General features: G+C 35.3%; 1 protein-coding gene across 1 annotated transcript in view; it reads left to right on the top strand.

The window, feature by feature from the left end:
- The first annotated feature begins 1,929 nt into the window (after positions 1-1,929).
- The window catches only part of CCDC171 (coiled-coil domain containing 171), a 134,073-nt gene continuing 123,417 nt past the window's right edge, over positions 1,930-12,585 (top strand). Inside the window, 5 exon segments of the mRNA XM_075739772.1 lie at positions 1,930-1,984; positions 1,987-2,098; positions 5,835-5,973; positions 8,410-8,584; positions 11,451-11,632. Of these exon segments, the coding sequence (XP_075595887.1) occupies positions 1,942-1,984; positions 1,987-2,098; positions 5,835-5,973; positions 8,410-8,584; positions 11,451-11,632 (651 nt within the window). The 5' untranslated portion in view covers positions 1,930-1,941.

Raw genomic sequence — 12,585 nt, 5'->3', positions numbered from 1 at the left:
AGCTATTGATACACATTTTAACAGATGAATGTTGCACATTCAAAATCATTAGCATTCCCAGAACACATTCCTTAAGTTATTTTTTTTTCTTCTATATTACTTCAAAATAATTTCAGGAAGTTTTAAAACTGCAGAATGATGTGGATGTGACAGAGTACATTTTTATTATGTTTTGACATGAAGTTTTTTTTTTTTTCACTGCAGCTATTGGTTGTTGGGTAAAGTTAGTGAATTCCATTCTTGAGGTGAAAAACCCCAGATTTCTGAGAAAGTCTTTCAGTTATACCTAATTTTTTTCCCTACTGTTCATTATGAGATTTTGGTGTAGGTTGCAATAAAACTTAAAAGGGTCGTATGGAAAACTAGTTTCTCAGTGTTCAGAGCTACATCTTGATGTGAAAATTGGACGCTATTGATAGAGGTATAGCTTCCCATACCCTGATATCCCTTTTTTTTAATCCAAGCTATTGATCTGTGTTGAGTACAATACTACAAATACTCTGTCAGAATTGTTCTTCTCTCATGTAAAGTTGGAGTTCTTAGTTTGTAAGTTACTAATAATTTAATGGGCCTTAGCATGTACCTAGCAATTGTACCACATGCTTGTCAATACTTTGAAAATGAGGTCTTCAACTATTTTCCCAGTTGAGATGGAAAGAAAGCTATGTCGCTTTCTCTAGGAGTGTGAGTGACAATTGTATGGTAGTTACGTGTTTTGGGGTTTACGAACACATGTACCAAGGTGAATTCTAATGGGTAAATCTTAAAAATCACAAGTGATACATCTAGATATTCTGTATTAATAAACTGAAATAAACGATTAACCTTCATTGTACTTCCCATATTACTCCACTTGATTTTAAAGATACTTTGGAATAACTGCATGTTTGAGTATAAAGCAGTATGATAATCCTAGGCACCAATTGTTATGCTTTTCTGTTAAAAAAAGTTTGTAGAAATAATAGGTTTATTCTTGCTGCATGTTTTGTTAAAATTATAGTTTAATGCAGAAATGCATTTTTCTTTTCCTTATTTCTAGTGCAGATTATTAGCTACTGCAATAAACAAAATAAACAAAATAGTTCTGTCTTAAGTCCAACAGAAATAGGTTGTGGCAAACATATGGCTGCAAGCCAGAGTTGGTAAAGATGGAGTCCAGTCTACTTTCTTGTTTTGAACTTTAGTATGGATGTCCATCTGTTCAAAAGCAAATCTTCACGGCTAATTAATCTTGACTGTTGAATACAGCTTATTCTTCATGTTAGCTTGCTTTAATTATGGAAAGAACTCCTAAATGAGTTTGCTATTCAACTTGAAGTAAATCTTGGAGGTTTTTTAAGGTCTGTGTTATAAATGTTACCTGTATTGATTTCTTTACTTAATTTGTACGGTTTTTCTAAAGATGAGCTGAGTTACTGTTCAATTTAATATTCAGGCTGTATGCCTCTAAATATTGTTGATATATCTAAAACAATAAAAATAAGTTCCAGTAGAAGATTCCAGGTTTATGAAACAGAAGATTTGCTATGTTAAAAGCTGCTATTAGACAGCAAACCTTGGATGTTGACCTACTTAAAAATCATAGTACAGGCATTTATCTCTGTTAGACTTATTTTGAAGAGAAATGGAGTTTGAGAATAGAGAATGTAGGGGAACAATCTATGCAAACATTTGTATTGTCATCCTTCTGAAAACCCTGGCAGCAGATATTCTACAGAAAAAAAAAAAAGGGTATTTGTCTACAATATTGAAATTTAAAGGACTAGCAGCACGTTTCTCTCTGTTGACTAGAACTGATGTCAAATTACACTTGGTGATTATTGTTCACATAACATAGTAGTAACACTGTTTGGTAACTGTTAGTGAGTGTTAACAAATGATTCTTTTATTATGTTGCCAAATAAACTAAAGTATTTCTCTGTTACAGGTTTCAATGTTTTTATGATACCAAAAAGAGTAATCTTTGAAGCTTGTCAAGTAAAAGTATTATAGTCCAAGATGATGTTCATTCTCCAGAGTTTATAGACTTAAAAAGCTGCATATTGGACATCATGAGTCTGTCCTCTCCAGTCAGCTACACTGTCACAGAATTTAAATGGTGAGCTTCACTTCTCTTTTTAAGTCTAGTAATATGGTTCATGGTTTTGTGGTTTATTTTCTAGATCCCTGAAATTATGTAATTCAGACTGAAGAAAAAACAGATATGGTATGATACATGGAAGCTGTGCCCTGTCAATATTGTCATTAAATGAAAAGATATACTTGAAGGCGTGCATACTTGTCATCCAATGTGCAAGAGTTCTCACACAACCATAGGAGACGTGACTTAGAGGTAGAGGGGGTTCCTGTCTGCTCTTAGGAATGCTGACCTGGTGTTACAGAATCGTTTTCTGCATTAGTGACATGGTAGAGGTCGGCTTTAAGTCTTGCACGTGGCTCGTTTTTTTTTAATAACCTGATATGTGTTTGATCTTTGGCACAATTAAAGTAAGCTTTAATTCATTCTGTTTGTCTTAGCAGCGAGAGATATTTGTCACTATTTAAAGTCTGATTATACAAACCTGCCAATTATGTAGGAACGGCATAATTTCACTAATGTGAACTTCGATTAGGAAATCAGACTGCAGACGACTATTTCAGCTAGGAAAGTTTAACAAAATTCCACTTATAGGTAGTAAATGAAAGAAAATTTCTGTTACAAAATTACATTTTCTGCCAGATGTGGAAGAAAAGCTAGTGAAAAACTGTTTTCCTGCAATGTTCTACGTTCATTGTAACTAGCTGACTTGTAAAGAGAATGTGAATTTAAAATTGAATTACAAAAAGTAATTTTGCAATGTAGAACTTAAAAGCTATTTCACCTGCTTATATGCTTTCTTGAAGAATCTTAAAGTACTACTAAAAATGGTGTCTTAGATAAAAGCACTGGTTGATAAAATACGTGTTTTATTTCAAAACCAATGATCGATGAACTATTAATATATGAAAAGGGAAGTACAAAGCATTCTCTGAATTCCTGTTAGACTGCAAATCATACATGCTGTGAAACTTTCCAGGGAATTTGTGTTGTTTTGTCTTTGATTTAAGCTTCCAAGAGCTTTACATTTGTAGCACTACTTCTTGTAATACGAATATGGAAGGAAAAATCTCCTACAATAGGTGGCATGAAGCTTTCAAAAAAGTGCTGCATGTGCTGGTGACACTGTGATGATTAAAATATCACAGAAATAAGAATTCTTAAGGCCAATTTCGATTTTATTTGAAAATGTTTAAGTAGACAACAGTAATATTCCCTCAGGGTTTTAGTTTTTAAAATAGCTGATTCAATTTGATTCTATAGTAAGAACAAAAATAGGGTTTTCTGGTTTATATTTTTAATTTTTCAGTAATGGCATTCTCAGTTTAGAAGCTGTGCAGAAAATGCTATTTTAAAAAGGTGTTTACTGCTTTTTTTCCCAGAAGTTAGTGTTGTGCTTTTGTGTCAATGCTCTTATGCATACTTCTCATTTCTCTAATGTCCCTGATTTGCGGTTACTTGTGATGTTTTGTAACTTGTTTGTGTTTTGATTGTTTTTTCCACTGGTCCAGTTAGGCAGAACCGTTAATCACATAGTTAAATTTTCCTCTGATTAAGTTTTATTGTGTAGATATCTCCAATGTGCTCTTTTCTTTTTTTTTCTGGATAATTAATAGAGGAGTTGGAAGGAACAGTTTTCTTGAAAGCTGATTGCCATACAAACCAATATAATTGACTTAAAGATTTAAAGGTGTTTTTTAATTTACGTTACAAAAAGTATCCATTCCCTTGCTTGCATTGTGTGCTCTCCATGCAAGAAGTGTTAAATATCACCAGGTTTAAGGAAGCAAAACGACCTTCCTGCTGTCTGCAAACTAACAAAATGGTTACCCTTTCCATAGTTGTTTCTTTGCACTAGTACTCCCTAGTTTTCAATTTGAATTCTGTTTTTCTGCCTAATCTGTGCTTTGCAAACTTTGGTGCTATCTGGCTTTTAGCTGTCTTTAGTTGATATTGATACTTCTTGCATTATATATGAATAAGATGACTTGCCGTACTTTGATCTCTGTTTTCCCCAGCAACAGGAAAATAAAGGTCTCCCAAACCTGTTATATGATGTCCACAAACAAGCTTTTATACAGTTTACAGATGCTTTGGCTGTTCAGATCCTTCTTATTTCCTGTTTGACTTACCACCGTATCTCCTTATTGCAGTAGCTAAGAGTTGCAGAAAATAACACCACCTGATTTTACTTACCTTGTTGCTGATCTTTTGTCCTTTGAGTCATGTTGGTTCCTTTGGGTATGGCTCCCATAGTAAATACTGAAAGCTAATAATGTGTCTGTTGTTTTCTTGCAGAACATGCAGGTTTTAAAAATCATTATCTCCTGCATTTATTAAAAATATAAAATATGTTAAGTACATGGCACCCTGTGGAACAATTACTGATGACATACAATTATTCTGATCTCATAGATGAAGTCTGTCTTGTTTTTAAGTAGAAATAGACTCAGTATTTATTAAATTATAAAATATGTATAAGCTACAGGTAAAAACCTGACATTTCATCCTTTGTTATTAATAATGTCTTTAAAGATAACACTTAATCTAAATTACTGTTCCCCGTGTTAATGACATTTGTGTCTATTTTTCTAGTCAACTTATGTGAGAAAACATGTATCATAAGGTGAAGTTCTTAGTCATGGAAAATGTTCATGCTGCCTGTGCACAAATCTAGGGGTAAAGTGGTAATTGTTATTTAGGAAAAACAAATAATTAAAAAAAAAATTCTGGTAGACTGTCATTTCTGTAATTAATACTTAAGACTTCATCTAAACAAAGGTAAGCTACTCTAATATTTTCAGTTCTGTATGAAGTGATGGCAACTTTGTGGTTAATTTAATATATTTTTTTTATAGTATTATTTTGTATTTAGTGGTCCTGACAACTTTTGCTTTTTGTATGGAGCAACTAATTATTGCAGCTAGTTTTACATATATAAAATAATGTGAAAACTGGCATATAAAATAATGTGAAAACTGATTTTTAATTCCTGAAATAATTTATAAGTTGTTCAGTTTGCAGTTACAATAATTGCATGTAAGATTATTAAACTTGTTAATTTTAATTAAATATGTATTTTTATACTAATTTGTCACTCTACATATAAAAGCTTGTTTTGATTATTTTAATACTACTTGTGGTGCTCAAGGGCTGATCCTGCTAACTGCCAAATAGATTATTATTACATTTTTTTCAACTGAAATAGTAGTGGAAGTGAAAATACTGGGTATTTTAGAGAACTACACTTTTAAGTTGTATTGTGTTTGTGATCAATTGCTTGTGTTTGGTTTAAATGTATGTATCTTTGAAGAAAAACTGATTTTTGTTCCACATATGTGCATTTGTGTCATGACAAAGGTGGTTTTGAGATGGTAATCCATGTTTAAAAATGAGCCTTACTGCAGGAGACAAACAAAAGCTTGTTAGTCACTTTAAGTGATTGGATTGATGTTTTTTAATAATCCTGAAAAATTACTGAATTAATAATAAAGATAATGAAAAATAATTAAAAAACATGTTATGCTTAAATCAACTTTGGGAAATCCAAAGTGCATATCTGTTTTTAAGTTCCCGCTGCTACATCTCTCATATCTTGCACAATAAGCAATTCTATATAAGCCTTTTTTCAGATGTACGATGACAACTGCCTGGCATAATTTTACTTAAATGACTGTTTAGAACTTTGGGCTCACAATCAGAAAGAGATCATTAAAAGGAATACTAACGTTTTTTTGAAAACATTCATCTTTTGCAGCTTACATAATGCCAAGTGTGAGTCACAGTTACTACAAAATAGCAATGAATCAGAATTGGACACTGCTGAAGATCTGAGAAAGAAACTCTGTGAAGCTAAAAAAGAAAAATTAGACTTAACCATTAAACACAATCAAGAAGTAAGATCTTTTTTGTTAGCTTTATTTTACTTTTGGAATAAATGTAATCTTGTTTCATTAAAATAATACTCTCATGTGGTATATCAAAGGCACAGGCATTAACTGAAACATGACAAGGAAGGTGATACTCTACAGAGCACTCACACCTGTTCATAGGAACTTTTAGCACATCTGCTGGCATTGTTAATAGTTAAAGTTGCATCAAGCAGAGTGCAAATTTTCTGCAGGGAAAGGAGTTGCTGCCACTACCTGTAGTTTGTGAGATAAAATTGCCTGGTGACACAAATAAATGAAAGCCACAGCTTGAATCTAGTCTCATGAAAAGGTCTTATTTAGTTCTTATTTATATTTTTTTTGCAGGATATTAGACTATGATTTTAATTTTGCAGAAATAATTTGCAACTCAAAAACCTAGTACAGTATTTTTGTGTATGTGTACACCAAGACCAGCTGGGATATCCTTTAGTGGTCTTGCAATATCTCAGCTTGTGCAAATTTGCAGTTTTCAATAGCTATAACAATGTATAATGTACAAATGTGGTGATGTGTTCATCAATAACTTCATACTTGTTAATGAGAACTGGATGAAAGCTGGAGAGGGACTGTTTACGACGGCATATAGTGATAGGATGAGGGGTAATGGTTTTAAACTGAAAGAGGATAGATTTAGATTAGATATAAGGAAGAGATTCTTTCCTGTGAGGGTGGTGAGACACTGGAACAGGTTGCCCAGAGAAGCTGTGGCTGCCCCCTCCCTGGAAGTGTTCAAGGCCAGGCTGGATGGGGCTTTGGGTAACCTGGTCTAGTGGAGGGTGTCCCTGCCCATGGCAGGGGGGTTGGAACTAGATGGTCTTTGAGATCCCTTCCAACCCAAACCATTCCATGCTTCTATGAACTTCATTCATAGGGAAATAGTTTACCCACATTACAAAGATTTTCCCTGATGTTGTTGTAGCAAACTAGTATTGAAAATAAGTGGTAGTAACAAAATAATTAATATTTTTTCTTTAGCTTGAATATCAGCTTTTACACTAGTGTACGTAAGAAAAGGTGGGCACTGAGTGCAGCAGTAGTTGTAATCAGCTTCAAATTTGTTGTTACTAGGAACAGTTCCTACACTTGCTAATGCTAATCTGGCAGCTGATATCCTGGTTTAAACTGTGCTGGTGCAGAAGTATTATTACTAGTATAAGTAACAATTCTGCTCTTAGTGCTTTGCTGGGGCAGTTGATACGGGTGCTTATTCATCTGTTTTGGGCTAAATCCAGCCAATGAACCAAGTTTGCTGTTCTATATCCACTTGTTATTGACGGTTGGACTTGGTGATCTTAGAGGTCTTTTCCAACCTTAAAGATTCTATGATTATATGATTATTGGGGTATGTACCCAAATTAAGAGATTCCTGCTTCTCCCAGAATGACTTGCTTTTGTGCTGCCGTTAATTCATTATTTTCCTATTGCCCCATCAACTGTGGGGTGATTCTATAAAATGGATCTCGGGAATTATCTAGATCAAAAAAAACCCCAAACAAACCACCTTTTGCATTGAGAATTCAAAAGCCGAGGGTGCACAAGGATCTTCTGGGCCATTTTCATGTTGTGGTTTGCACCACAAAGTCCAGGTGTATTTTAAGTAGATAAACTACTTGAGAGTCTGGGTTTTGGTTTTTTTCCTTACCCATTTACCGTGTAGTTACAGGTAATGGAAGTGCTCAAGTTACCTACATGCTGTATTATTGAAGTCAAGGGGCTACTTTGTAGATGTTCTGAAGAAATACGTATTTGACTTTCCATATTCTTGTGTCGAAATAGCTTGAGCTTGATTTTCTGGATACAATTTTTGGCAGCAATGACTAGACTATGTTTCTTAATCTGGATAAGATCATTTTTTGAAGCATTTTCCATTCTTAGTTCATTGTCTGTTAAATTTAATAGCATTCTGTTTGACTACTGAACATTATTGGACTGAATTTTATGTACATGCGTATACTTGTGAGTTATTAGATGTCTGATAGGCTAGCATCCCAACATGCCTGTTTTTCTAAGTATTAAATTTAAAGAAAGTTACCAGAAAATTGCCTGTGAAATATGTTTCTGTTGCTGCAGCTGATTTGCTCTGAGGTGCAGGAAGATGACAATATTAAGACTTTTATTTTCTTAAGATAGTGTATTTTTGGAAGAATGAAGGGGTATGTTTAAAGTACATGAAATTGATCTGAGAATAGAAACAGTTTGCATAAAAACCAGTAAAAGTACTTAAAATCTGCATAAATGTGCATTTGCAAGACTATATTTGAAATTCAAGTGGAATAAGAGGCAGCTACAAATGCAATTCAATATATCTTTAAATATATTCTGTAGGTGTATTTCTGTAACATGTTGCATATTTTCAAAGGACCATTGTTGCCAGTTTTCTGAAACAAATCTATTTTCTAGTTGTCCAACTATGAAAGCCAGGTAGTCAAATTACGGTCAGACATTGAGAAAGGAGAGGCTGTTCGACAAAGTCTGGAGTATGAATTGGCAATTGCCAGAAAAGATGCTCATCTGAAAATGTATGCCGCAGAAGAGGAGTTAAGTGATACAAAAAACAAACTTATGGAACTGCAAGGTAAGTTTCAAAAAAGCAAACATGGAACAAAGGCTAAGTCAGTTCCAAGTCAGGAAGACAAGTGAGAAGCAGTGACTTAATTACGTTTTCTAGTTATCGTGGTTTTTCTTGGATCTCTCTTATCTTTCTCATCTTCTAGCCATCTGTTTTTGTAAACTCGTAATAGTTTACAAAACTCTTTCTGTCTTATGTGTGAATTAAAACTAACCTGCTAAACCTCAACCCTTTTCCTTTTTGACCCTTACCTTCTATGGTTCCCTCTTTCACTGCTGTCCTTGTACAGTATTCTAATCAGGGTGGCTGTCTCCACATCCTGGTTATCACTATGTCCAGAAGTTCTTCCTTTTCCATTTCAGGGGAAAAGAAAAAGTCCATTCCTGTTCATTTATTTGCACTATTTCCAACAACTTTTTTCCAGAAGTTCTCATCATACTGCTTTCTTTCATCTCTTCAAAAGTTTCAGGCTTTTCATTGCTCACATCTGGGTTCTTTCCTTCTCATCATCCTTGTTTCTCTTTTTATAGGTAATGGAACATGTATGTTGTGACAGTAGTATGTGGAAGGGAAGGTTTTTACCTAGACATTTTTTTCCCTACTAGTTTTGTATTCAGAAATTCAGATTTCCTTGATCCTCCTCAACAGAGAGATATTTCTCATTCTTACAAGTAAGTGAGGTGTGTTTTTAATTACCTAAGTAAGTACAATACTTTTTAATCTAGTATAGGAGATGAATTTGTGAGTTTGCTGAACCTTTGATGTTCCTTGCAGAGTTTAGAGTACTCCTCATGGAGATTTTATCTTTCCAAGAATGGAAGGAGGCTCGGAAACTTGCAAGTACTTAAAGTACCAGGTGTTTTAAGATAATTAGAAAACTGAACTTTTCACTCCTTTCAAGAACACACGCACAAAAAATAAATCTTACAGATTGCAAAAAAGAAGGCATTTTTTTTCCCCTTTGTAAATTCCCCTGCGATTGCAAGCTGAAGACTTGACCTGCTTGCTATTTTTTCACTTAGAGGAAAGATATGTTTCTTCCTGTGCATGCTCACTTTACTGCTAGTTTACTTGCCAATTTCAAGTAAGTAGTGTGTGTATTATTTTAAAATACTTTGAATCTCATTTTGTGATTCACTTTATGATATAGAAAACTCATTGGCTGCTGTATTGGACACAGCTGGCAGGTGTCAGTGGTGGGTGCAGGTCTGCGGGGCAACCAGCATGGAAGGAAAGAGGTCTCAGTCTGGCTGGAGTGGGTCCCGACCAGCTCCACACTGGGCAAACCCACCCACGACTGCATGCCGAACTGGCCACTGCAGAGTGCATGGCACCTCTGCCAAAATGTGTTTCAGAAAGGGTGGTAAATCCCAAGAGGAAAACAAAAAGAAGAGGAGAAAAAAAAAGAAACAGACGGAGAGACAAGAGTAGAGCAGCAGCCTGAGCAGGGGCTCGGGTCAAAGTAGGGGCTGCCCATGCAGGCACCAAGAGGCAGGGACTCAAAGGGGACTGTTGCTGGTAGAGTGACCCCAGTCTGCTGCGCGGCCTGTCACCTCTCTGAAGGGACTGGGTTAATGTGTTGTGAGCGGACTGGACAAGAAAAAAGGGAGGAGGAGAGGTTTTGCAGAGGCGAAGGATGTTTTCTTAAATGTATGTGTGTATTAGTTTCTTTCAATACCAGAATCAGTAATTAGAAGTTTGTTAATTGACAGTAAGTTCCATTGGTTGAAATTTCTCAAACTTTTTTTCTGTGACAGGTGACAAAGGAGTCAAATCATCATGGTGTTGCTTCTCAGTTCTTTTGCAGTTTATAACTTAACCACTTGTTTTCCCTGGTCATTTGGAGCCTTCCTCACCTCATTGGGTGCTTTGAAGTGACCCTGACTTAGCTCCTTGGACAAAAGGCCTCATTTGTGGCTTGTCCTCTTCAGTATTTCCTCCAAATTGTTTTTCTGTTGTTCTCAGTGAGGCTTGACTTTCTGCCATCTGACAGTCCTTTCCCGTCATTGTGTCCACTGAGTCTCTGTGTTGTCTTCATGTGCCTCTTCTATTTGTTTTATCCTTCTCCAACTGGGAAGAAGTTTCAGAAAACTGGAATGAACTGGAAATAAAACTGTTAGAAAGTGGTGATCACTTAAATGCCAGTGTAGCTAGTTGTATTCAGCAAGATGAAAACCTGATGGAAAGTATTTTCATCTGAAAACCAGTTTGTAAATAAAGCAAAGTTCCTAGTCAAACTGCCTTAAATGAGCAGGCATAGATAATGAAGGTTCCTGTGGCATTTAAGCTTTCACAGAAGAGTGTATGCAATGTTCCCCTATCTCAGGGAATTTGCTGGGCTGAAGATTTGAATCTCTTGAGCAGCAGTAAATTTCCTTGGAAAAGCTAAGCCTTTTGGTCGCTAGTCCAATCTGCTTTAGGTTTTCCTATAGTCCTTTTTATGGGGCAGGTGCCTATCTTTACTGTCACTTAAACTGAGCTCAAAGTTAATCGATACAGACTAATATCTACATCAAATAGACATTTGGAAATAAGTTGGCCGAATGTTGTAGACATCTGAAGTTAAGTCCTCCATGCTATAGAGACCTCTAGTGAAATAGTTATCTCGAGTTTTTATTCGTTTCCAAAAGGAGAAGAGTTTTAATTTATAAAAATCTCTTAAGCATTCCTGTGTCCTAGTGTGAAAGATGCTACAGGAACACAAAATTTGACTGTTTTTGTAGTGAAGGTGGTGCTCTCTGCTGCTGGAAGTGTTAATGTTCCACAGGATATCACAATACACAGAAGAACTGACAGTCATTTTACATTTTCTTCTGAACATGTTTTACAGTGGTACTTGTCTCCTTTCTTTCTCTGTTTCTGTAAACAATAGTATTGAATGAAAAACTTCAGCAGAAAGTGGCAGAGACTGAGAACACATTTCATATTGCTCAGCAGAAGTGGAAGGAACAACAGCAGAGACTTGCAATTGAGAAGAATGATATCCGCAGAACTTGCAACAGTGAATATGAATTGCTTCTTAAGGAAAGAACCAAACTAGAAAGTGTTTTGCAGGTATAATGTATAATTAGTTGGAAAGTTGCATGAGATGACGGCTGGAACTTTTTTGGTGCAAAATGTGCAGTGGGTTGTTTTTTTTCTGGTTTAGGAAAAAAAAATCCCCCAAATAGGAAAATACTGCAGAATATTTCTGAAGAGTATAGCTTTATAAAATTACTCTTACTGTGTCACAGTCTTTCTTGTTTTGATGGAACATGTTGTGGCTATTTTCACGGTAAACACCTAAACCAAATTACCAGTGCATGGTGGTAGTGAGGCCCATTTGCACTGTTGTGCAAAGCTGAGTTAGTAAAATCAGGGACACCCAACACCTAGCTTCTGGCTCCATTTCCCTCATACCTCTCCCAGTCTGACGTCTAGTAGCCTGTGAACATGAAAATCATTTGTATAATATGGAGACTACACACTGTCAGGGAACCCAAACAGTGATGATGGGATTTCCAACTGTGCAGTGTACATTATTCACTCCATGCCACATATGAAAAATGACCTCTGTTGGAAATTCTGCTGTTTGGTTAGAAAAAAGTCATTTAATACTAAGACATGGCCTTATAATCTGTTTTAGACTGTGGGTTTTTATTCTTCAGATAATTCATTTCATTATATTTTAATGAAAAAAGTAATTTTCAAAGTTGGGTTGCACTGGTATGTGTAAGTCCATTAGATGTTAAATGTGTAAAAATACCCACAAAACAAAACTCAGCAAAAACCCCACAAACAAACAAAAAAGCCCCTCACAGCCCAAACAAACCCCCCACTTTTTTTACACTTTTTTATATAGTCAAGCTATTCAAAACTGAATTATGTTTCAAAGGAATATAATAGTAGTATGATGTGGAAATGCTGAGTTAACATACCCAACTTTTACCTGCTCCATGGGGACACAAACAATTACACAACTGTAATTTAATAATTCTAATCTTTTTAACTGATAATTGAATTACCTT

Source organism: Balearica regulorum, chromosome Z (genome assembly GCF_011004875.1).
Source record: "Balearica regulorum gibbericeps isolate bBalReg1 chromosome Z, bBalReg1.pri, whole genome shotgun sequence".
NCBI lineage: Eukaryota > Metazoa > Chordata > Aves > Gruiformes > Gruidae > Balearica > Balearica regulorum.
This window is presented reverse-complemented; position numbering and strand designations above follow the sequence as displayed.